The sequence below is a fragment of the Lycium barbarum genome, chromosome 8 (genome assembly GCF_019175385.1).
Source record: "Lycium barbarum isolate Lr01 chromosome 8, ASM1917538v2, whole genome shotgun sequence".
Classification (NCBI taxonomy): Eukaryota; Viridiplantae; Streptophyta; class Magnoliopsida; order Solanales; family Solanaceae; genus Lycium; species Lycium barbarum.
This window is the reverse complement of record NC_083344.1, coordinates 58606766-58633293: the sequence shown is the minus strand read 5'-3', so window position 1 is coordinate 58633293 and position 26528 is coordinate 58606766. Positions and strand designations below refer to the sequence as shown.

The 26528-nt window shown below is 40.3% G+C and overlaps 1 protein-coding gene across 1 annotated transcript; it reads left to right on the top strand.

Annotated features, from left to right (window-relative positions):
- Positions 1 to 23943: 23943 nt before the first annotated feature.
- On the top strand, positions 23944 to 24879 carry LOC132607829 (uncharacterized). The gene is made up of 2 exons (XM_060321907.1): positions 23944 to 24060; positions 24157 to 24879. Exons 1-2 carry the CDS (start codon positions 23944 to 23946, stop codon positions 24877 to 24879), a joined length of 840 nt encoding a protein of 279 aa, XP_060177890.1.
- Positions 24880 to 26528: the final 1649 nt, after the last annotated feature.

Here is a 26528-nt window from a genome sequence, read left to right as displayed (position 1 = left end):
GAAAATAGAGTCATCTCAAAGGAATAGAGTTGGACTCAAGAACTAGTCCATCATTCTTGTATTCATACTGAATCCTTCACTTAAGGCTTTTAGAGATGCAATTATTCTCGTCGTTCTCGTCATAGACATATTCTCTTTCTTACATCGTCATTATCATTATCGTCGTAGGATTATTCTCATTAGAATAGCTACATTACTAGTCATTAGATAAGCGGTATAAGGATCAAAGGTTTCCTTTAGGTTCTAGTTCAAAATAGGTCAACCAGAACAATAAATAAATAAAATCTGGGATCCATGGGCCCACCTCGGGTCAAATGAGGAGGCATATCAAATTCACGTTCGTTACATTTCATGACGTCTCCTGGGAGGGTTTTAGGGTAGTCGGGACCTCTCAATGCGAGCTCTAGATATTTAGGAAGTCTTTCTAACATTTTGCAAAATTTAGTTCAATTGTATTGAACGAAACGTGGAAAACTTTGGGTGCGGATTCCGGAGAACGGAGTTGTCCCCGCGGCTCGTATCCGACTTATTACATCTAAGACATGCCATAGAAAGAAGAGTAACCTTACATACCACTTTCCGCTCCTTATGCTATTCCAAATTCAAGTTGCAAATCCGCCAAAATCTACAAATTGGTCATATTTACCAAACTTTGATTAGAGCATTTAGAATTGGAATCTTAAGATAATACTTGGCTACCGAAATTTCGGCAGCACTTCCCCTGTAAATACACCATTCCCAAAATTAAACTTAACCAATTTTTAATCAACAACAATCCGAGAATTCAACCCGGCCAAACTATCAACATAATGTCGACAACCATACTAACAATTTCCATATTCAACCCAAGATACATCATAACAACTCAATCAATATACTACTTTCTTCAAAACCTTCCAACTCCAATAAAACAATAACAACCTAATAATATATATATATATATATATATATATTCCAACGACACCATACCAATATCATTGTCTTTCATACATGCAAGAACATCACATTCAATATACATAAACTTCTAAATAAGTCTCCAACTTCTACAACTCCACTAAGATCATTAAGCATTCATTAACAACAAAGGATCCACAACACAACAACAACCAAAACACTAAATAAAACTTGCTCACCATTCCTCTACAATTTAGCAAATATACACGGCTAAACATCTTGTATACACGGCCACATATACACACCACACACTCACGGCCACAACATGTTTTCCACACTTGCATGGATTTCATCAACCTTTACATACTACAACATACATAATCAGCTATAACACATAAAGATAAGTTGATTCTTACCTTTCTTCTTGACTCCCCACTTGACTAGAATTGTAACTTGCAAGAATATGAAATCTTCTTGTTCCAATGAACACTCCACCTTGTTAAGGGCCCTCCAATTATTAGAGAACAATTTTTGAAGGAATTTTTGTAAATTTTCTTGTTGGTTTTTGCACTTGGCCGAAATGGCCTCCAAGTTTCTCCTCCTTTTCTCTTGTTCTTGTTTCTTGAACTTTCTAGAGAAATTAGGTGAATAAGATGACTTATAAGTCATCTTTTGGGTTATCAATTTTACCCCCATATGGGCTTGGCCCATCAAGAAAGAGGTTAGATGGCCAACCTTGGCCCAAAGTGCTCTAGCCCATTTGTTTTGGCACTTCATGAATTTTTTATTTTTTTTTCAAATTTTCAATTTTATCCTTCGTCTTCCTCCGTATATCCACGAGTCATATTGCAAATTTCCCTTTGTGCCCTTGACCTTCCCCTTTATTTCCACTTCTAAATTTTTCATAAGCAACTCATATGCCAAACAAAATAAAATATGGCCTTGCTTGTTGTCTTCCCGCAATTGTCTTGAATTATCCGATTGCACAAAATGCGGGATATAACATCCTCCCCCCCCTTTAGAATATTCGTCCTCGAATGTTAAACTGGCCTCATAGTGTTTTATAATACCTCGGGGAGGTCTCCTTCGTAGATATCTCACATGTCGCTTAACATATCCCTTCCAGGAACTTGGGTTGCCTTCTGCGATCCTTTTACAATTGTAATTCCTTCTTCGCAGAGTTTGTCGCGTCTATTCCCTTGCTATATATATGTTCCCGTATATCACCATATTAGGGTTTTCTAGCCTTAACTAGCATTGGTTCGGCATCGGTCTTACCCTGTGACATCCGTACCTATCTCCTTCATCACGTCTTTCGGATATTCGTTCGACTAGCATATTCCATGTATCGCGACACTATTTGTTAGGGTTCTATAGTTACAGATAAGATGTCATATACATATATACATTCCTACCACTGTTTTACGTACAACCACTTCCAAGCACTAATCAAACTTTCTTTAGTCCTGAAGTTTTGTCATGCTTTCTCCCCTTCTGCTAGTTTAGTCCGTCTTGACTTACACGACTTCTATAGGGTTTCTACTCACTTCACGCACTCTAATTCACTTTAGGCCACCTAATTTCACATTCGTCTCTTGTTTTCACATTTACGAAATTTTCAGCATATTTCCCAGGGGGTCACCCATCGCGATTTTGTTCTCTCCCTAGCACGCTTAACCTTGAAACTTTGATGCATTTCAGCGTCTTAGCGTTAGTATTTTCGCCTCCACTCCCTCGCACTACTTATATCACATAATATGGAACGAGTTGGGGTCTTAGCAGTTTTCGAAACGCCCGCGTAACACGTCTTTTCTTTTGTTTACAGTTCTAACCTCCGCAATCTCTAGTATTCGTCTTTTTACCTGTGCGTATGGCTACTTTTCGTCCTAATTTCCGAATTTTTAATATGTTCAGCAATACAAAGGGCAGTGTAGGATAAGATAGAATCTGAATCAATTAACACGCATATCATAGAAGGTGCCGAAAAAGTACCTATGGCCGCGTCTGCGGAAGGCTCAGGGTCCTGTCGTCCTGTCAATGCATATAGGCGGTGCGGAGGGCCGGCTGAACTAGGTGCCCCTCCTCTACCTCGGCCGCGGCCCACTGGAGCTTGGGACGTCTGCCCAGGAGGGCGTACGGTCGACGTGGAACCAACCGAGGACCCGGCGGGCTGGGCTTGGTCTCCCTCATACCTCAGTGGGCAATCACGCATCAAATGGCCAACCCGCCCACAAGTATAACAAGCACCTGTACCTGCGCGACACTCTCCAGAGTGTGGCCTACCACATCGAGCACACCGTGGCGGGGGTGGCATCATCCTGCTAGGATCAGCTCTATACTGGGATCCTGAAGCTCTAGTACCCTGATCTGGTCTCGAGTGAGTAGAACTGTCAAATCCCCTATCCGCAAATCGAGGAGGTGCACTGGCCGTCGATTGGTCTGAATACCTAAATTGCTCCTGCGCCTGTCCCCCTCTATACTCGCTTCTAGCCCTAGGAAATCTGCCCCTTTTTCTAGAACCCTATCTGGATAACGCCCCTCTCTCTGTGACTGGTACTACTCTTCCAGATTTTGGGTGTGGGCCTGGATGCGGGTAATAGTCATCCCATCCTGGAGTGAAGCCGTCAGGCACTCCTTAACTAAATGTGGCCCTAGCCCACTCACGAATCGGTGCACATGATCTCCCCTATCAGCTATCAGGGCTGGGGCATACCTGGCTAGTGAGTTGAAACGAAGGCTGTATTCTCGAACACTCATATATCCCTGTCTAAGGTTCAAGAACATATCGGCTCGAGCTCGTCGAACCTCTGGTGGTAGGAAATGCCATAGAAATGCTTCAGTAAACTCCTGCCAAACCGGAGGGGGTGCATTTGCTCCCCTCGAAGATATCCAGCTATTATACCACAGAACTGCCACATCCCGCAGTCTGTATGAAGCCAACTCTACGGACTCCGTATCCGAAGCATGTATGATCCCCAGAGTCCTCAGCATCGCATCTATAAAACTCTGCGGGTCCTCCTCTGGTTTTGATCCATAAAAATCTGGAGGCTTCAGGGTGATAAAGTCGCGGGCCCTTGCACTTACCGCTCGGTCTCCCGGGTCTGCATCTTGCCGCTGAACCTGTGCGGCAACGAGCTGAGTCAACAACAGGATGGCCTCGGCCATCTGCTGGCCCGGAGCTGCTGGCGGTGGAACTCGAGGTGCGGGGGCTGGAGCTGAAACTCTTTCCTGCTCTGCTGGTGCAGGGGGAGCAGGAAAGGTCTGAGGGGGAGCTTCATTATGAGATTCTCCTTCTTCTAGCCCCCGTTCAACTCTTCTTCCAGCCACCGTCTCGCCCTTCTGGGCCGCCCTAGCTTTCTTCTTTGGCGGCACTACTGAAACCATAACACAGGATTAGGAAAAGAATATGGAAACCTGGTAGCATAGCTCTATCGCACGATCTTGAGTACAAAGAAGGTCATATTTCCTAAATGCCCCGTAGCCTCCTGTTTATAAGTGTGGCGCGCTACACACCCATAAACAAGACTCTACTGGACACGGCTCGTAGACAAACCCCTAGGACCGAACTGCTCTGATACCAGTTCTGTCAAGACCCGACTAGGGGCCGTGACGAGTACCCGATACTTGTACCGAGCACCCCGTATCTATCATTGTACCCTTACTTCTCAGCGGGCCGTAGGAACTGTACTATACATTTTTTTTGTTGTTGAACATTAACGTTAGCAGCGTCATCATAAACATAGACTAGTAAGCGTTGCTATCACATTATACAGAGACGCGAACAATTCAAAATACAAGACATCTAACTGTACATATCTGTCTACGAGCCTCTAGAAATAGTACACATATACACAGAAAGGGCTGAGTACTGCCGTGCCCGAATATATATATATATACACAAAATAGTACCAAGGAAGTGAGGCTCCGGAACAACTGGAGCGCTGTCAAATGCTGCTGGTAGAGCTCCTAAGAATCAAACCCGCCTGTCTGCTGACCTGCGCGGCATGAAATGCAGCGTCCACACGAAGGGACGTCAGTACGAATAATGTACCGAGTATGTAAGCCCTGAATAATAGCATACGGAAAATATAAGACGGGAATAACGACATAAAAGAGTAATAGCACCTGTCCTGAGGTAGAAACATAACCTGTATATATATATGCCCTTGGCAGATGCTATGCATGCTTAACTTTCCTTTAAAAATATTTCCTTGTTCATATATATATATATATATATAAAAATAGGACATATCATATTGCCGAGATGTCGGCAGCCGATCCATTTAACCATAAATATACACATCCCGCGTCCGGGCATCCCGCGTCCGGGACGATATCATGTCATATAATGCCAACTGATCAGGTGGATATGCGTATATAACGCGCTGCCCTTATCTCCATCTTCCCCGTATACGTATGCATACATCATGTACATATATCAATGTCTATAGCGCTCTCGCTCTTTCATCATATGCGTATACGTGTGTCATGTACATACATCAGCGTCTATAGCGCTCTGGTTCTTTTATCATATACATATACTTATAACATGCATACAACACGCTCGAGAGTCAAAGAAAACCATGTCCAGGTCGGAGTGACGTAAGGTCGGTAGCCTCCGATTACATTATGAAATAATCAAGATCGTTATGTCTCACCTTGAAGGAATTAGTATTATGAGGCGAGACTATGAATGAAGAATAGCATTAAGAGAAAACATGGGACAAGATCGTAAAACTCATAAAACATTATTTCGTGCACCATAGGGTCTTTGGAAAATAGAGTCATGTCAAAGGAATAGAGTTGGACTCATGAACTAGTCCATCATTCTTGTATTCATATTGAATCCTTCACTTAAGGCTTTTAGACATGCAATTATTCTCGTCGTTCTCCGTCATAGACATATTCTCTTTCTTACATCGTCATTATCATTATCGTCGTAGGATTATTCTCATTAGAATAGCTACATTACTAGTCATTAGATAAGCGGTATAAGGATTAAAGGTTTCCTTTAGGTTCTACTTCAAAATAGGTCAACCGGAACAATAAATAAATAAAATCTGGGATCCATGGGCCCACCTCGGGTCAAATGAGGAGGCATATCAAATTCACGTTCGTTACATTTCATGACGTCTCCTGGGAGGGTTTTAGGGTAGTCGGGACCTCTCAATGCGAGCTCTAGATATTTAGGAAGTCTTTCTAACATTTTGCAAAATTTAGTTCAATTCTATTGAACGAAACGTGGAACAATTTGGGTGCGGATTCCGGAGAACGGAGTTGTCCCCGCGGCTCGTATCCGACTTATTACATCTAAGACATGCCATAGAAAGAAGAGTAAACCTTACATACCTCTTTCCGCTCCTTATGCTATTCCAAATTCAAGTTGTAAATTCGCCAAAATCTACAAATTGGTCATATTTACCAAACTTTGATTAGAGCATTTAGAATTGGAATCTTAAGATAATACTTGGCTACCGAAATTTCGGCAGCACTTCCCCTATAAATACACCATTCCCAAAATTAAACTTAACCAATTTTTAATCAACAACAATCCGGGAATTCAACCCGGCCAAACTATCAACATAATGTCAACAACCATACTAACAATTTCCATATTCAACCCAAGATACATCATAACAACTCAATCAATATACTACCTTTTTCAAAACCTTCCAACTCCAATAAAACAATAACAACCTAATAATATATATATATATATTCCAACGACACCATACCAATATCATTGTCTTTCATACATGCAAGAACATCACATTCAATATACATAAACTTCTAAATAAGTCTCCAACTTCTACAACTCCACTAAGGTCATTAAGCATTCATTAACAACAAAGGATCCACAACACAACAACAACCAAAACACTAAATAAAACTTGCTCACCATTCCTCTACAATTTAGCAAATATACACAGCTAAACATCATGTATACACGGCCACATATACACACCACACACTCACGGACACAACATGTTTTCCACACTTCCATGGATTTCATCAACCTTTACATACTACAACATACATAATCACCTATAACACATAAAGATAAGTTGATTCTTACCTTTCTTCTTGACTCCCCACTTGACTAGAATTGTAACTTGCAAGAATATGAAATCTTCTTGTTCCAATGAACACTCCACCTTGTTAAGGGCCCTCCAATTATTAGAGAACAATTTTTGAAGGAATTTTTGTAAATTTTCTTGTTGGTTTTTGCTCTTGGCCGAAATGGCCTCCAAGTTTCTCCTCCTTTTCTCTTGTTCTTGTTTCTTGAACTTTCTAGAGAAATTAGGCGAATAAGATGACTTATAAGTCATCTTTTGGGTTATCAATTTTACCCCCATATGGGCTTGGCCCATCAAGAAAGAGGTTAGATGGCCAACCTTGGCCCAAAGTGCTCTAGCCCATTTGTTTTGGCACTTCATGAATTTTTTTTTTATTTTTCAAATTTCTAATTTTATCCTTCGTCTTCCTCCGTATATCCACGAGTCATATTGCAAATTTCCCTTTATGCCCTTGACCTTCCTCATTATTTCCACTTCTAATTTTTTCATAAGCAACTCATATGCCAAACAAAATAAAATATGGCCTTGCTTGTTGTCTTCCCGCAATTGTCTTGAATTATCCGATTGCACAAAATGCGGGATATAACACTAACAAACCTCCTACTAGTAAATCGTAGAGGTGCACTCCGTGCCGGCTGGGAAGGATATCTACTATACTGCTGTTGGGGCTGCCTGCCCCGAAAGTCACCAGAAAAGTACGCAGCTGATCTAACTCTCTTATGCTGACCCCTGTCCTGCTCCCTATCAAATCGACGCCCTCTCTGTCGATCCTCAACCCCCTGGGCGTATGCCTGCACTCGAGCGATATCCATACCGGGTTGAGAAGCCATTGCCATACAGCTATCAATCAAGTAATTATCCAGCCCCATTACGTAACGATGCACTCTATCTGCCATGTCAGCTACAATAGTGGGCGCGTACCTAACCAGTGAATCAAACTCGAGGCTATAATCTCAAACACTTCTGCCATTCTGCCTCAGGTGTAGAAATCTGTCAACTCTGGCTCGCCTCATCTCCAGAGGCAGAAAGTGACCCAGAAAAGCCTCCACGAACTCGTCCCATACTGCTGGTGGGGCATCCTCACCCCTGGACAACTGCCAGGACTCATACCAATTAACCGTTATGTCACGCAACCTATATGAAGCCAATTCAACCGACTCAGTCTCGGAGGATTTAGTCACCCGCAAAGTACGCAGCATCTATCGAATAAACTCTTGTGGATCCTCCGCGGGCTTTGACCCATAGAACTCTGGGGGGTTACAAGTCAAGAAATCACGGACCCTCAAACTATCATGTCTGTCCGCATAGTCACCTCCTAACCCGCGTCTGCGAGCCTGTCCCGATACCAACCTGGTCAATAAATGTACTGCGTCTCGCATAGCCCTATCCTCCGCCCCTAGCTGGGGAGCTGGAGGCTCAGGTGCTGGAATCTCAGGATCTGGTGGTAAATCTATCTCCTGATCTGCAGCTGCTGCTGCCCTAGGCCTCTCTGATAATGGTGGTGTAGCGGAGCTCGCTGACTGAAGCCTAATCTCAGGCACATATTGGGCATAAGCCCTAGTAATCCTCCGGGTCTCACTGGTCTCTCCAACTACCGCCTTGCCCTTCTGGGCGGCTGTCGCCTTCTTTGGAGGCATCGCTGTAAACATAACAATCTGTTAGGGAAAGATTATCCTGATAATACAGCTCTATCGCACGATCTAGAATGAGAAGGACAGATGACATCCTAAATGTCCTATAGCTTCCTGTTTATAAATGTGGTGCACAACACATCGATAAACAAGACTCTACTCGACACGGTCTGTACACACTCCGAGGATTGAACCACTCTAATACCACTTTTGTCACGACCCAACCCCGTAGGCCGTGACTAGTGCCCGAGTTGGACACTCATATCCCCTGTTAACTATAATCTTTTATAACCATCATATTATGAACTTATTTGTATAAAAAGGCAGGACGTTATTTTAAAGCTGTCACAATTCTGTATGTCGTAAGCACCTGTCTCCTAAGGAGTTACGATCTTCAACAACAACATATATATATCTACGCAAGCCGACAAGGCTGCCACTACACGCAACATCCCAAACATATATATATGCAAGCCGACAAGGCTGCCCTTACGAATGGGTACGCCCCAAACATAAGTCGTATTCATACAATGCAACAACAACTATATACAGACCCACACAAATGTCCACAGACCTCTAAGAGTGATGACAGTATCATATGACGGGACAGGGCCCCGCCGTACCCCGAATAAACACATATATATACAACAAAAGGGAGTTATACCACAAGCTAGGCTCCGGGACAAAGGAGCACTCCAAAGTAGCTGAATAGGTATCCTAGGCTGGCGGATCTCCGAAACGAGCGTCTGTACCGGCAGGCATGAACGCAGCCCCCCGAAGAAAGGGGGTTAGTACAAAATATGTACTGAGCATGTAAAGCATGAAATATAGTAATAGACTCATACTGAGACAACGTGTGTAGGACCCAATGCAACAAACAGAATTTCATAAAACTTACCTTTGAACATATTTCATCGGTATCGTTCTCATATCAATATCAATATAGAGTTTTGTAATCAAAGCTGAATAATCATTCTGTATATAACATATATAACGTGTCCCGACCCTTTAGTGAGGGACTCGGTAATTACAATCATATAATCATAAACATATACATATACGTGTCCCGGCCCTTTAGTGAGGGACTCGGTGAATAATGAACATATGCCCTCCTGGCCGCCATCCCCATATCATCATGTCATCATATCATCATATCATCATATCATCATATATATATAACGTGTCCCGACCCTCTAGCGAGGGACTCGGTGAATAATGTAATAAATATGCGCACGAAAACGTGTCCTGGCCCGGGACTCTGTTATATCCCATATTTTATACGTTCGGATATTCCAAGGTAGTCGTAACGAAGTTAAGGGAATGACCATTTTCCAAATGTATTTCAATGAACAAGTGGGTTATAAATATTATTCACAACATTAGTGTTATGGAAATATTAAGAAAGGTTCAGGGCGAAAAAAAAAAAGAAATTCGCAAAATAGAACCATGGTGATATTATGGAAAGCTAGGGGTAAAATGGGAATTTCACAAAAGTCATGAAAGTTCATAAAATTTCCATGTTGGTTGTGTGGCATAAGTATATGCCCACATTGCTTTGGGGGCTAAAGTGTACCAAGGAAAACATTTGGTCTTCTTTGACCAAATAAAACAATTCAAGAAAAGAAAAGAAAAAGAAGAAGAAAATTCTAGAAAAGGAAAGGAAAAAAAATTAAATTAAATTAATTAGTCTTCTTTTAAGAAGACTCTAGAGAATAAAAGAAGGGGGGACATGTGAAAATTTTATGATTGGAAGGGACTAAAATATAAATATGGAAAGATGACTAGTTCATCCTCATTTAGGAATTGGAGAAGAAAGAAAAAAGACAAAACAAAAGAAAGAAGCAAGAGATGAGAGGGGGTTTCGGCCATGGCTCTTAAAAATGAGCCATGGGAAATTGATGGAGAAAAATCTTTTTCTTCTTGCATTTAGAGTGATTGAGAGGTCCTCGTCAACATGGAGAAGTTGTTAGAACAAGAGAACCGCTCGTTGTTGCGTTTTAGCAAGCAAGCCGAGTGGGAAAAGGGTGAAGAAGGAGGTGAGGTTTAACCTTCTCTTTTATGTGTTATGAATGGTTTATGTATGTTATTGAATGTAGAAGTGATGGGAATTCATGAAATATTGCATGTACAAGTTGGGCCGTGTGTTGTGTGAAATGTGTAGGAGTAATGAATTAAGTGTATTCAACATGATTATGTAGTGTTGTAATGTATAAAAAAAAATGAATGAAAATCATGGAGTGGGTGTGTTGTGGTGTTGGCCGAATGAGGTGTTGATTGTATAGAAAAGATGAAATGATTTTTATTTAGTAGTTTGATGGTTGTGTTGTGAATTCCATAATGCAAAATGGATGAGAAATATGGAACACATGTATATGGTGGAAGTCGTGTGTTGTGTTGTGTGTTGTGTGGTCTAAGTTGGCCGTGTGTGTGAATTGTGTTATATGGAAATGAATGAATGAATTTTATGTAGCATGTTGTTGTTGTAACATGTAGAGATGGAAGAAATTGTATGAAAATATGTAAGGAGTCATTATGGTCGAGAATGGTGTCGTTTGGTAAGTTAAGGTGAATTGATGTAATTTGATATTCTAGTTGTCGCCGTTATGAATTATGTGATATTGAATGAAGGGTGTCGTCGAAGTTAAGGTATACGAACGATAAGTAAATGTATGGTTGAGATTGAAGTTGAAGGTTCCGGATGAAATAGTATATTGATTAAGTTGTTGGAATATGGTGTGAATTAAATTGAATTGAATTGAATGTTGGAATATTGCTAGCATAATTGTTAGTATTGTTGTTGATTTGGCCGGGTTAAATTCCCGGATTGTTGTTGTTGATTTGGAGCCGAGCCATATTTTCGGGGTTGGTATGTTTACAGGGGAGATGCTGCCAAAATTCCGGCAGAATATAAGTAAATGTGTTTGAAAGGTTAAAGCAAGTATATGATAATGGAACTAATGAAGGGATGAACTTTCTTGCATGTAGACAAACAAGTTGGATGCCCAAGCGTAACTAGTTGGTCGCAGCACAGGTGTGTAAGGCTTACCCTTCCTTTCTTTTGGAATGTCGTAGTTGTAATAGGCTATGATACGAGCCTCGAGGGAAACTCTATTCCGAGAAATCCGAACTTGATTTTGACCCCTATTCATTCAGTGAAATTGAACTAAGAACCTTATGCTTTGATGGAAACATAGTTTGAACGTCCGTAACTTCTACAAATGAAACCAGATTGCCCTGAAACCTTCATGGATGACTCTATAAGGCTAAATGTTCATAGTTTATATACGCCACCTCGACTTAATCCGAGGTGGACCCATAATTCCCGAACCCCATTTGTATTGCTCTATTGGACTCATTTCCGCATAGTAATTAAGAGGAACTTGGGCTATTGTTCTGGATTTGTTATGAACTGTATGTACTCTCTGATATAAGTATCTGGAAATTATGATATGAGTATTCCTATATAGGTATTTGGATACAAGTATTTTGGATATGGATATTTTGACAAAAGTATTTTGACGTAAGTACTCCGATCCAAGAAATTTGACTTAAACATTTTGATAGAAGTATTCGGATATAAGTATTTTTGATATGAGAATCCTGACATACGTATTTTGTTATAACTACTCTGATATAAGTATTTTGATATAAGTATTCTGACTTAAGCATTCTGACATAAGAATTCTGATATGAGTACCCCGACATAAGTATTTTAATATAAGCATTCTGATATGGGTAACCTGCTATGATTATTCTGATGGCACGTTCGATCATTCTATCGAGTCTCGATTTATGTGCATGTAGTTGCTCACTACTCTGCTCGTGCATGTGCTATGATGCCTTTCACCGGATCCCGAGCCGGTATGTATCGTGCGGATGGTTCGCCGAGTCCTCTGTTGAGGGCCGGGTTCCATATATGAGTTCCGAAGTATGATGTGTCCGGTTCTGGGGTACTATGTTATATGTCAGTCCCCGGTTACCGAGGATATATTATGAAGTATGATGTGTCCGGGCTCGGGGTGTCGTGTTATCTGTCCGCCCCCGGGTACCGTGGTTATGTTATGATGTGTGACGGAGATCGGAGCAAATTTTCTGAAATACGATGTGTTGTGGCACCAAAGGTAGGAGTGGCGACCACGTTCCTACGTTATCGTGCGCATCCCTTGGCATTGTTCACCGGTTCCTCGGCGTGTTATCTGTCCCCGAGGTTATCATGTATATGATAGGATGTGACCGGTCCCTCGGCGTGATATTTGTCCCCGAGGTCACCGTATGTATGATATGGTATTTGTCCCGGCGTGGTATATGTCCCCGGGGTTACCGCGTATGTGATATGATATCCGATTTCCGATATGCATGACTTGTGTTGGAGGGTAAGCATTCTGACCTTCCGTATATTCTGTATTCCGTTTGCTATATGACATCATTTGAGTAATTTGTACGTTCTGTAATCCGTCTGGCATACGAGATGAGTAAGTATGATTCGTGTCTGGAAAAGAAAAAAATAATAAGTGTTTGGTATTCTGGATAGGCTATTTGTATGTTGTTCTATCTGTCTCAGTCATGGTTTCGTTTTCTGTACTCATGCCTTACATACTCAGTACATAGTCCGTACTGACCCCCTCTTCTTCGGGGGCTGCGTTTCATGCCGCGCAGGTACCCACAAATGGATAGACGAGATTAGCTGAAGATGATCCAGTGGATTGGCGGGCTCCATTTCCTCCAGGAGTGCTGCCGAATCAGAGTATGTATGCTGTGATGTCTGATCAGTATTAGAGACTTTGCAGACAGCGTCGTGGGTAATGATAGTCAGTCTGTAAGCGGCTCCATCAGCCGATATGTCATTTTGTGTTATGTAGTAAATTTTATATAATTACAGATTTGTTAAATTCTGGAAATAGTAAGCAGAAAATTTTGAAAGCTCAACATGTATTTTATTTGTAATTGACTTTCAGAATTAAAAAAAAAAAAAACAAATTTAGGTGTGTAATCAGGGTCTGCGGGTTCGCTCGACTCTGTATGTGGGGTCGAGTGCCCATCACACCCTAATAAGGTTAGGGTGTGACAAACTGGTATCAGAGCAGGTCGGTCTAAGGGTTGTCTGCAAAGTCGTGCCCGGTAGAGTCTTGTTTATGGATGTGTAGCGCGCCACACTTATAAACAGGAGGCTACGGGGTATCTAGGGATTGTTGACCTTCTTTCTGTCATAGATCGTGCGATAGAGCCATGTCATAGGACATGAGATCCCTTGTATGCAAGCCTTACATACTATGGAAGAAGATGGGAAATGATATGGAAAGGTCACAAGGGCAAGTCTGGAGATATTCGTTTTGTTACCTGAAACAGAAAGTTCTGGGCGGCTAGGATGTGATATATAGCCGTATGCTCTGTAAGGTATTGTTCATATTTGCTGCGTACAGATTTCGAATGATAAGAATTTGTAAAGGTGGTATAGAAGACCGAAGAGGGTAAAATAGTAATTTCACAAGAAAGGACGTGTTACGAATGTGTCTCAGAATCTGTAAAACCTTGACTTGCTCCAGGTTACGTAGTAAAGGACATACGAGGAAGTGGACGTGATTATATCAGCGTTAAGGCGCCAAATTCCACCAAGGTTTTGAGGTTAAGCGTGCTTAGGTGGGAGCAATTTCAGGATGGGTGACCCCCTGGGAAGTATGCAGGAAATTCCAAAGATTTAGCTATCAGAGACAAATGGAAAACTAGAACAACCTAAGTGAAATTGGAGTATACGGAATGGTTGGAGAATGTAAAAAGCCATATGGCACGCGACAGGCTAGACTAGAAAAAAAAAAGATAGGAAGTGCAGTGCAGTTTTGGAATTTGGATAGGCTTGAATAGCGTCTGAAAGTATTTTGCAGGTTAGTTGATACTAATTATATGTGTATATGTATATGAACATGTATGATATCTCATATGTGAGGGTATCGACGGAAAATGAAAGGAAAACTCATGATACGGAATGTTGCTATGTTGTGCACTTAGTCGAGAAGAAGAATCGTTGGCATATGAGGAGCCCCTTAAAGGGGGGGAGACCGCATTATATTAGACCAAAAAGGGATTACCATATCCTCAAGTACCAGAAGGGGAACATAGGACATAAACTGAGGATTTGTGTAAAGGCCAAAGAGAGTAAGATGAAAGATAAGGAACGAGCATGAAGGAAAGGACGAATACAAAAGAGATTCTCCCGATGTATTATGACACCCCATAAGATCGGTTGAACATTCGAGGACGAATGTTCTAAAGGGGGGGAGGATGTTATATCCCATATTTTATACGTTCGGATATTCCAAGGTAGTCGTAACGAAGTTAAGGGAATGACCATTTTCCAAATGTATTTCAATGAACAAGTGGGTTATAAATATTATTCACAACATTAGTGTTATGGAAATATTAAAAAAGGTTGAGGGCGAAAAAAAAAAGAGAAATTCGCAAAATAGAACCATGGTGATATTATGGAAAGCTAGGGGTAAAATGGGAATTTCACAAAAGTCTTGAAAGTTCATAAAATTTCCATGTTGGTTGTGTGGCATAAGTATATGCCCACATTGCTTTGGGGGCTAAAGTGTACCAAGGAAAACATTTGGTCTTCTTTGACCAAATAAAACAATTCAAGAAAAGAAAAGAAAAAGAAGAAGAAAATTCTAGAAAAGGAAAGGAAAAAAAATTAAATTAAATTAATTAGTCTTCTTTTAAGAAGACTCTAGAGAATAAAAGAAGGGGGGACATGTGAAAATTTTATGATTGGAAGGGACTAAAATATAAATATGGAAAGATGACTAGTTCATCCTCATTTAAAAATTGGAGAAGAAAGAAAAAAAGACAAAACAAAAGAAAGAAGCAAGAGATGAGAGGGGGTTTCGGCCATGGCTCTTAAAAATGAGCCATGGGAAATTGATGGAGAAAAATCTTTTTCTTCTTGCATTTAGAGTGATTGAGAGGTCCTCGTCAACGTGGAGAAGTTGTTAGAACAAGAGAACCGCTCGTTGTTGCGTTTTAGCAAGCAAGCCGAGTGGGAAAAGGGTGAAGAAGGAGGTGAGGTTTAACCTTCTCTTTTATGTGTTATGAATGGTTTATGTATGTTCTTGAATGTAGAAGTGATGGGAATTCATGAAATATTGCATATACAAGTTGGGCCGTGTGTTGTGTGAAATGTGTAGGAGTAATGAATTAAGTGTATTCAACATGATTATGTAGTGTTGTAATGTATAAAAAAAATGAATGAAAATCATGGAGTGGGTGTGTTGTGGTGTTGGCCGAATGAGGTGTTGATTGTATAGAAAAGATGAAATGATTTTTATTTAGTAGTTTGATGGTTGTGTTGTGAATTCCATAATGCAAAATGGATGAGAAATATGGAACACATGTATATGGTGGAAGTCGTGTGTTGTGTTGTGTGTTGTGTGGTCTAAGTTGGCCGTGTGTGTGAATTGTGTTATATGGAAATGAATGAATGAATTTTATGTAGCATGTTGTTGTTGTAACATGTAGAGATGGAAGAAATTGTATGAAAATATGTAAGGAGTCATTGTGGTCGAGAATGGTGTCGTTTGGTAAGTTAAGGTGAATTGATGTAATTTGATATTCTAGTTGTCGCTGTTATGAATTATGTGATATTGAATGAAGGTGTCGTCGAAGTTAAGGTATACGAACGATAAGTAAATGTATGGTTGAGATTGAAGTTGAAGGTTCCGGATGAAATAGTATATTGATTAAGTTGTTGGAATATGGTGTGAATTAAATTGAATTGAATTGAATGTTGGAATATTGCTAGCATAATTGTTAGTATTGTTGTTGATTTGGCCGGGTTAAATTCCCGGATTGTTGTTGTTGATTTGGAGCCGAGCCATATTCTCGGGGTTGGTATGTTTACAGGGGAGATGCTGCCAAAATTCCGGCAGAATATAAGTAAATGTGTTTGAAAGGTTAAAGCAAGTATATGATAATGGAACTAATGAAGGGATGAACTTTCTTGCATGTAGACAAACAAGTTGGATGCCCAAGCGTAACTAGTTGGTCGCAGCACAGGTATGTAAGGCTTACCCTTCCTTTCTTTTGGCATGTCCTAGTTGTAATAGGCTATGATACGAGCCTCGAGGGAAACTCTATTCCGAGAAATCCGAGCTTGATTTTGACCCCTATTCATTCAGTGAAATTGAACTAAGAACCTTATGCTTTGATGGAAACATAGTTTGTACGTCCGTAACTTCTACAAATGAAACCAGATTGCCCTGAAACCTTCATGCATGACTCTATTAGGCTAAATGTTCATAGTTTATATACGCCACCTCGACTTAATCCGAGGTGGACCCATAATTCCCGAACCCCATTTGTATTGCTCTATTGGACTCATTTCCGCATAGTAATTAAGAGGAACTTGGGCTATTGTTCTGGATTTGTTATGAACTGTATGTACTCTCTGATATAAGTATCTGGAAATTCTGATATGAGTATTCCTATATAGGTATTTGGATACAAGTATTTTGGATATGGATATTTTGACAAAAGTATTTTGACGTAAGTACTCCGATCCAAGAAATTTGACTTAAACATTTTGATAGAAGTATTCGGATATAAGTATTTTTGATATGAGAATCCTGACATACGTATTTTGTTATAACTACTCTGATATAAGTATTTTGATATAAGTATTCTGACTTAAGCATTCTGACATAAGAATTCTGATATGAGTACCCCGACATAAGTATTTTAATATAAGCATTCTGATATGGGTAACCTGCTATGATTATTCTGATGGCACGTTCGATCATTCTATCGAGTCTAGATTTATGTGCATGTAGTTGCTCACTACTCTGCTCGTGCATGTGCTATGATGCCTTTCACCGGATCCCGGGTCGGTATGTATCGTGCGGATGGTTCGCCGAGTCCTCTGTTGAGGGCCGGGTTCCATATATGAGTTCCGAAGTATGATGTGTCCGGTTCCGGGGTACTATGTTATATGTCCGTCCCTGGTTACCGAGGATATATTATGAAGTATGATGTGTCCGGGCTCGGGGTGTCGTGTTATCTGTCCGCCCCCGGGTACCGTGGTTATGTTATGATGTGTGACGGAGATCGGAGCAAATTTTCTGAAATACGATGTGTTGTGGCACCAAAGGTAGGAGTGGCGACCACGTTCCTACGTTATCGTGCGCATCCCTTGGCATTGTTCACCGGTTCCTCGGCGTGTTATCTGTCCCCGAGGTTATCATGTATATGATAGGATGTGACCGGTCCCTCGGCGTGATATCTGTCCCCGAGGTCACCGTATGTATGATATGGTATTTGTCCCGGCGTGGTATATGTCCCCGGGGTTACCGCGTATGTGATATGATATCCGATTCCGATATGCATGACTTGTGTTGGAGAGTAAGCATTTGGACCTTCCGTATATTCTGTATTCCGTTTGCTATATGACATCATTTGAGTAATTTGTACGTTCTGTAATCCGTCTGGCATACGAGATGAGTAAGTATGATTCGTGTCTGGAAAAGAAAAAAATAATAAGTGTTTGGTGTTCTGGATAGGCTATTTGTATGTTGTTCTATCTGTCTCAGTCATGGTTTCGTTTTCTGTACTCATGCCTTACATACTCAGTACATATTCCGTACTGACCCCCTCTTCTTCGGGGGCTGCGTTTCATGCCGCGCAGGTACCCACAAATGGATAGACGAGATTAGCTGAAGATGATCCAGTGGATTGGCGGGCTCCATTTCCTCCAGTAGTGCTGCTGAATCAGAGTATGTATGCTGTGATGTCTGATCAGTATTAGAGACTTTGCAGACATCGTCGTGGGTAATGATAGTCAGTCTGTAAGCGGCTCCATCAGCCGATATGTCATTTTGTGTTATGTAGTAAATTTTATATAATTACAGATTTGTTAAATTCTGGAAATAGTAATCAGAAAATTTTGAAAGCTCAACATGTATTTTATTTGTAATTGACTTTCAGAATTAAAAAAAAAAACAAATTTAGGTGTGTAATCAGGGTCTGCGGGTTCGCTCGGCTCTGTATGTGGGGTCGAGTGCCCATCATACCCTAATAAGGTTAGGGTGTGACAGACTCAGTGAAGGATGTAACGGTAAGCACGAGCAGAATAATAAGCAACCACATACATGCAAATCATCTTTGGAGACTCAATAGATAAGTAACTAATCAGCTTTCAAGTGTCAGGATAATAATCATATTCAGTTCTTTCTAAATCTTATTACAAACCATAGCAAGGAACGTTTTAGGATTCCTATACATGTATCAATCTAACATGATATGGCTTTTGAAAGTCAAATATGACTCTAATTATGCAATTCTTTAAGAGTAGGAATTTCCATACATCATTTGTTAGTCAATCATATAGTAGGCTCGTGACAATAACATTAAGGAATGAATAGAATCATAAGTTATGCTTGGAACTAGAGAGTAGAATTTACCCCAAGGTTCATATCATTTCTTACTTACGTCTATGACATGCCAAGAAAAAGAAGGAATAGGCTTTACATACCTTTAGCGTTTAGTCGTATTATAACTTGTACTTGCTGCCCAATGGTACTTATCCTATATCAAGATATCAAGAGCTACGATTAGTCTACGAGGGAATTCAATATGTATTTTAACGTTAACAATCCCTTTCTAACATTTAGACGACGTTTCGTTCGTATTCAAACCAACTAGTACTACAAACTAATATTGCTAATCATACTTTCAAGTATCAATCCGAACTTGGTTAAACATGACTTAAGGGAACTTTGGACAGTCCGTACATCATTCAAAACAGTCCCCTATTCACGGCCAAACAGCACGCACAACATTACCATTTTCAATTCGCAGTTTTCCAACTTCAACTACAACGACAACAACACGTTTACAACATTACTTATACGATTATTGGACCTATTTTAGAATCATATTTATTCTTACAACAGCCCACAAACCATTTCAATTTCAACTTGAATCATTAAGCTTCACTTTCACTATACGTTCATAACAACAATCAACATTCAAAACGCACTAATCCACTCCTATCATTAAAACAATCCACGGTTTGGGACTGTTTTCCTACTTCAACATAATTCACTTCTTTTACACCCCAATTCATCTTTCCATAATGCATACAATACACCACAATGTCCATAACAACAACAATTAAAACATGACAGAAAACAGTCCATAACTTCTCCTAAAGCAGTCCCCTACACGGCTTCAACACAACTACAACAACTTCATGATTTTCATCCATTTATCCATACTACAACCCATTCAATTCATTCCCATTACATGTACAAGAAGATTAAGCATCATTTCACCTAGGTCTATAGCACACGGCCCACTTCCACTTCAAGAAAAACAGTCCAATACCAACATGCACAATCATAAACATTCAATTCACCATAAAACACATGAGAAGGGATCAATTCATACCTTGTAACTAAACCCTTCAATCGGCTAGCCCTTCACTTTCACTTCTTGAATTTTAACACTTGTTCTTGCTATTCCAATGAATGCTACACGTTAATACACACCTTTAAGGGAGTTGAATTGCTTAAGAAACTGATTTTTGAATCAATTTGGAGAAGGTTATTCTCGGCCAGCTTGTAGCCGAGAGCCTCTCTCTCTATCTCTTAATTTTTTTTGCTTTGTAAATGTGGAAATGAGCTAGTTGGTGATGGATGAATCATAATTTGTGTTATATATATGCATTACATGATTTGGACATGTGTCCCACTCAAATTTTGGGTCAATGATCATTGACCACTTCGATCCTCTTACACGGCCACTATGGCTTATTTTATGGACTGATTTGGTTTTTTAATCCCACTTTATAATCTAATCATGGTTAATTTAATCCCAATTTTCCATTAATGCTTCTATACCAAACGAAATTTATAGGTAACTTGTGACTTGAAACGAAACCGGAAGTTAAAGTCTCTACTTCGTATCTTAAAATAGTCTTGTCTTTAACTTGTCGCGTTTAGTTTAAAACGTCCCAATGTATGAAAATATGGGATATAACATTATCAATTCAGTCAATACCTCAATATAACACTCTATTAAGATTTGCCAGCCTTTTCTAAATCATCTCTTAGTATCACAAGCCCTTCCAAATTGTCCTAGCATTTCTTTTTACCATATCGATATCGACCTCATAATTACTATTACCATCAATTCAGCAATTAACTTATTTCTTGAAGTCAGCCATACTCGCAACTTAGTCAAATCCTATCATTACTGTTGACACGACCTTTAAAGACATATTACAAACTTATCTCTCATTCTTCCTTTTATTTCTAGGAAAATATTTGGCAGAGTTTCCTCTGTATTTCTTACTATCCCAAAACCTGCACACAGGAAATACCAACAATGTCTCACAGGGCCAACATATTTATATGTATATATATCATATGATAGCCACACAGGTCTCCCAATATCAACAACCGTATGAAAATGATGAACTTACCTCGTATGTCCAACTCAAACTGTACCTGTTATACTTTTCTATTTACTTTCCCTTTCAATCTTTAATTGCATTTCAATCATACTTGTAACATTCATACCATATCTGACATATACCCTGCTTACCGTTACTTATCTTTTTACTAGTTTCCTTCAGCTCCTGTTGTTCACACCTTACAACTAAACTTATCATCAATATATATACATTCAATCCATTTTCTTACTATACTTACAATAACTTACCTTGATGATGGCCGGTTCGCCATTCTGTATATACAAATTTTGGTAAAGTAACCTCAATGAAATATCTTGCCTCTGTAACTCCCAGTATCATCATTTACCTCCTCTTGTCGACACCACTCCCTTGCTAAAATCAAAGGTTAGTATATAAGGGATATCATTTCCTATCTCTTGGCTCTATCACACGATCCTAGATATGAAAGAAAAGTAACCATCCTAAATGCCCTGTAGCCTCCTGTTTATAAATGTGGCGCGCAACACACTATAAACAAGACTCTACTAGACACGACTTTGCAGACAACCCCTACGACGAACTGCTCTGATACCACTTTGTCACACCCCAATTCCGATAGGGCATGATAGGCACCCAACTCTTACTTAGAGCTGAGCGAACCCTCTGGCATTCACATAATGAAACTGGACATATAAAAAAAATCGAAAATATAATAAAGTACTTTCCGTCAAACCATGGAGGGTTTACACTTGGATTTGGCTCAAGGGTCCTTCTTGAGTTGTGTTTAACTTCGCATATATTGTCCATATAACTTATCACATGTCCTTTATAAAAATCCTATCATGTGGGCCCCACCTCAGCTTACGGTTACGAGGGCTATATATCTTTTAACGTATCATTCCAATCATATTGTACGAGTTCCAAATATGATACTCATGCTATCCTCATGCTACTACAGTAGAATTTCATTCTTTATACTTGTAATATTTGCTTCTCCTTGAGCTCACATTAAGCAGTCTGTAGCCTTAGTAATACAAAATCTTCTGGGGTGTAACACATACCCGGTCCTTTAGTAAGGGACTCGGTGAAATATAAATATATATATCGTACCTGGCCCTCTAGTGAGGGACTCGGTGAGTGAAGTCATCATATACCATACCCGGCCCATCATGGGACTCGGTGCCATTATCATATCATTATATATATATATATACCGTACCCGGCCCTCTAGTGAGGGACTTGATTTTCAGAAGCTATTTCATTATGTCCTGATACGTGTCTAAGGTTCCTGAAGTCCTATTAGATATAATCCATAGTGACATTCGAGGGGTACTTGACATGACTGTTGTCTTCGATTCTCAAGTGTTAGTTCATTCTAATTATTCTATTGAGTCTCAGATGATGATTTAGTTTGTATATGGTTGCTCATTATTCTACTCGTGCATGTCGTTAATATATCATTCACCGAGTCCCGGGCCGGGTATGTATTTGTGCACAGTTTCACTGCATTGTTCACCGAGTCCCTCACTAGAGGGCCGGGTACGGTATATATATATATATATATATATATATATATATATATATATATATATATATATATATATATATATATATGATGATATGATTATGCCACCGAGTCCCATGATGGGCCGGGTATGGTATATGATAAATTTATTCATCGAGTCCCATAATGGGCCGGGTATGGTATATGATATAGATATGCATGATTCTCATCTCGTAAGGCACAGGTTCATTGGTATCTTTGATTATCATACTTGCCTCCTATAATCTTTTATTCAGTCATGATCTTCTTTACTGTATTTCATGCTTTATATACTCAGTACATTCCTCGTACTGACCCCCTTTCTTCGGGGGGAGGGGAGGAAGGGGGGGCTGCGTTTCATGCCCGCAGGTACAGACACTCGGTTTGGTTATCCTCCAGACTAGGACTTCTGCTCAGCTGTTTGGAGAGCTCCATTGTTCCGGAGCCTAGATTATTTTGGTACAGATCTTTTGATGTAGACTTATACATATCCAAGGGTAAGGCGAGGCCCTGTCCCGTCATATTTCACGTTTATACTTTTAGAGGTCTGTAGACATGTGTGGGTTGTACATAGGTTTTGGTCAGCTATGTCGATATGATTCGTTTCTGGTATTTCCATATATAGTGGCAGCCTTGTCGGCTTGCGTATTATGTTGTGTGTTGGTTAGCTGTGACTCCTCAGGAGACAGGTTTATGATGATATGTGGCGTTATGAATCTTTAGTTGCCTTTATAAGTTTCCATACTATTCTTAGTTTCAGTCTGACTATATCTAACAGGTTCGTATACGAATGTCCAACTCGAGCACTAGTCATGGCCTATGGGGTTGGGTCGTGACATTAAATCGAGACATCTCTAAACCGATGAGGCTCAAAACCTATAAATAGTCTTAAAGAGGCATTCCATGATACATCCAAGGTTGAGGCGGATCTAAAAGAAAAGAGGTCCTATAAAGGCAAAAGCAAATCGCCTTCAACTTAGAACAAGGGCAAAGAAAAGTGGAAAACTTCCACTTGGGATAAGCCCAAGAGCAACACTCAAGCACCTCAAGCCAAATTCGATTAAGCGCCAAAGGAGATGACAAGGATAAAGGAGGTAACAATTCTAACGCCACCTATAACCGACCTTCTACCATCCAATGCTTTAAGTGGCAAGGGAGAGGGCACATTGCGAGTGAGTATCCCAACCAGAGTACTATCACAATAGTGAGGGATGGGTATCGAACCGATGATGAACATGAGGGCGGGGATGGTCATGAAGAAGAGGGAGAAGAAGTGAGTGTGAGGGTGATTCCGATGAAGAGGTTGAGATAAGGTATGAAGAAGCCTTGAATCATGCTATTGTGGCCAGAAGAGCCATGGGAGCTCTAGCTATGGAAGAGAGTGACCAAAGGGAGAACTTGTTTCTTGCACAGTGCAAAATTGTGGATAAGGTTTGCTCATTAATCATTGATGGTGGGAGTTGCACGAATGCCGTTAGTCAAGTTTTAGTTGAAAGTATGAAATTACCCACCCGCAAGCACACTAATCCCTATAAACTCCAATAGTTTAATGAATGTGGTGAGATGAAGGTCAACAAGAAAGCCATTATCAAATTTAGCATTGGCAAGTACCAAGATGAGATTTTGTGTGATGTGGTACCCATGCAAGCTTGCCATCTATTGCTTGGAAGACCTTGGCAATTTGATGTTGATGCCCAACATAGTGGCAGAACTAACAAGTACTCATTTGTGGTCAAGGGGAAGAAGTACATTCTTAACCCATTAACCCCTCACCAAGTGAGTGAGGATTATAGAGTGATGAGGGAGCTTCGGGATAAGTATCAAAGGGAAGAAAAGGAGAAGAGTAAGAAGGAGACTTTGTTGGTTATAAGTGGAGAGGGAACATCTCAAGATGGTTCCAAGAAATGTTTGTTGGCCAAACCAAGTAATTGCTTGAAAGGGATTGACAAGAGACACTTCATGGTATGTCTTGTCAACAAGGATCTTCTCTTAAATGCTATCCAAGCTACTAGCACTTTTCCTAGTAGTATGTCTTCTCTTTTGCAGGAATATGAAGCCTTGTTCCCGGAGGAAATGCCCGATGGCTTACCTCCCTTGAGAGGTATTGAGCACCAAATCGACTTTGTATCGGGTTCCCAAATTCCCAAAAAACCAGCTTATAGGAGCAACCCGGAAGAAACAAAAGAATTACAAAGGCAAGTGGATGAACTTCTTAAAAAGGGGCTACTGAAGGAGTGTCTTAGCCCGTGTGCCGTTCCGGTGATTCTTGTTCCAAAGAAAGATGGCACTTGAAGGATGTGCATTGATTATAGGGCCCGTCAAAAAAATCATGGTAAATTATCGCCATCCCATTCCGAGGCTTTATGACATGTTGGATGAGCTTTGTGGCTCAAATGTGTTTTCAAAGATTGATCAGAAGTGGCTATCACCAAATCCGAATGAATCCCGGTGATGAGTGGAAAACGGCCTTCAAAACCAATTTTGGCCTCTATGCCTGGCTTGTCTATTTGAACTGACCAATGCACCTAGCATATTTATGAGGTTGATGAACCATGTCCTGAAACACTTTATCAACATGTTTGTGGTTGTTTATTTTGATGACATCCTTGTGTATAGCAAATCAATTGAGGAGCATGTAGGCCATTTAAGGCAAGTATTTGATGTCTTGTTGTGTGAGAGGTTGCTTGCTAATATCAAGAAATGTGCTTTATGTGTTGATAAAGTAGTGTTCTTAGGTTTTGTGGTGGGTGCAAATGGTGTGGAGGTTGACGAAGAAAAAGTGGAGTCTATTAGAATTTGGCCAACGCGTAAAAATGCAACCGATGTGAGGAGTTTCCATGGGTTGGCAAGTTTCTATAGAAGGTTCGTAAAGGGGTTTAGTACAATTGCAGCCCTTGACCGAATTGATCAAGAAAGATGTTCCTTTTGTTTGGGGAGATGAGAAAGAGAAGGCGTTTCAAGAATTGAAATCCATGTTGAGTTCGTCACCATTGTTACAATTACCCAATTTTGAGAAAACTTTTGAAGTTCAGTGTGATGCTTCCGGGGTTGGCATAGGTTGAGTATTGATGCAAGAAGGCAAGCCATTGGCTTACTTTACTGAAAAGCTAAAAGGGGCATCATTGAACTACTCTACTTATGACAAGGAGTTGTATGCACTTGTGAGGGTCTTGACCCATTGGTAACATTATTTGTGGAATAAGGAGTTTTTGATATGATCGGACCACGAATCCTTGAAACACTTGAAGAGCCAATCCAAGCTCAACAAGAGGCATGCGAAATAGGTAGAATTGATTGAAGCTTTCCCTTATGTGATCCATTACAAAAAGGGGAAGGACAATATGGTGGCGGATGCATCATCTAGAAGGTATGTCTTGCTAAACACTATGACTTCTAGGATGGTGGGATTTGAAAGCCTTAAGGGATACTATTCTCAAGATCCCGACTTTAAGGCAATATGTGAGGAGTTGACCTAAGGGAGGAGGGTTGATAGGTTCCAACTTGTTGATAGGGTATTCAAGGATGGTATAGTTTGTGTCCCAATGAGCTTATAGAGAGAGTTGTTCGTCAAAGAAGCACATAGTGGTGGGATGATGGGCCATTTTGGAGGGGCCATGACACTTGATATATTGGGTGAGTAATTCTATTGGCCCAAGATGCGATATGATGTTGAAAAAGCTATGTGGTCAATGTTTGGAATGCAAGCAAGCCAAGTCCAAGACTCGGCCCCAAGGTATGTATACTTCCTTTCCTACTCCTATTGGTCCTTGGATAGACATTTCGATGGATTTTGTGTTGGGTCTTCCAACAACCAAAAGGGGTCATGATAGCATTTTTGTAGTGGTAGATAGGTTCTCAAAAATTTCTCATTTTATACAATGCCATAAATGTGATGATGCATCTCATGTAGCATCCTTGTTTGTGAATTATGTTCTTAAGTT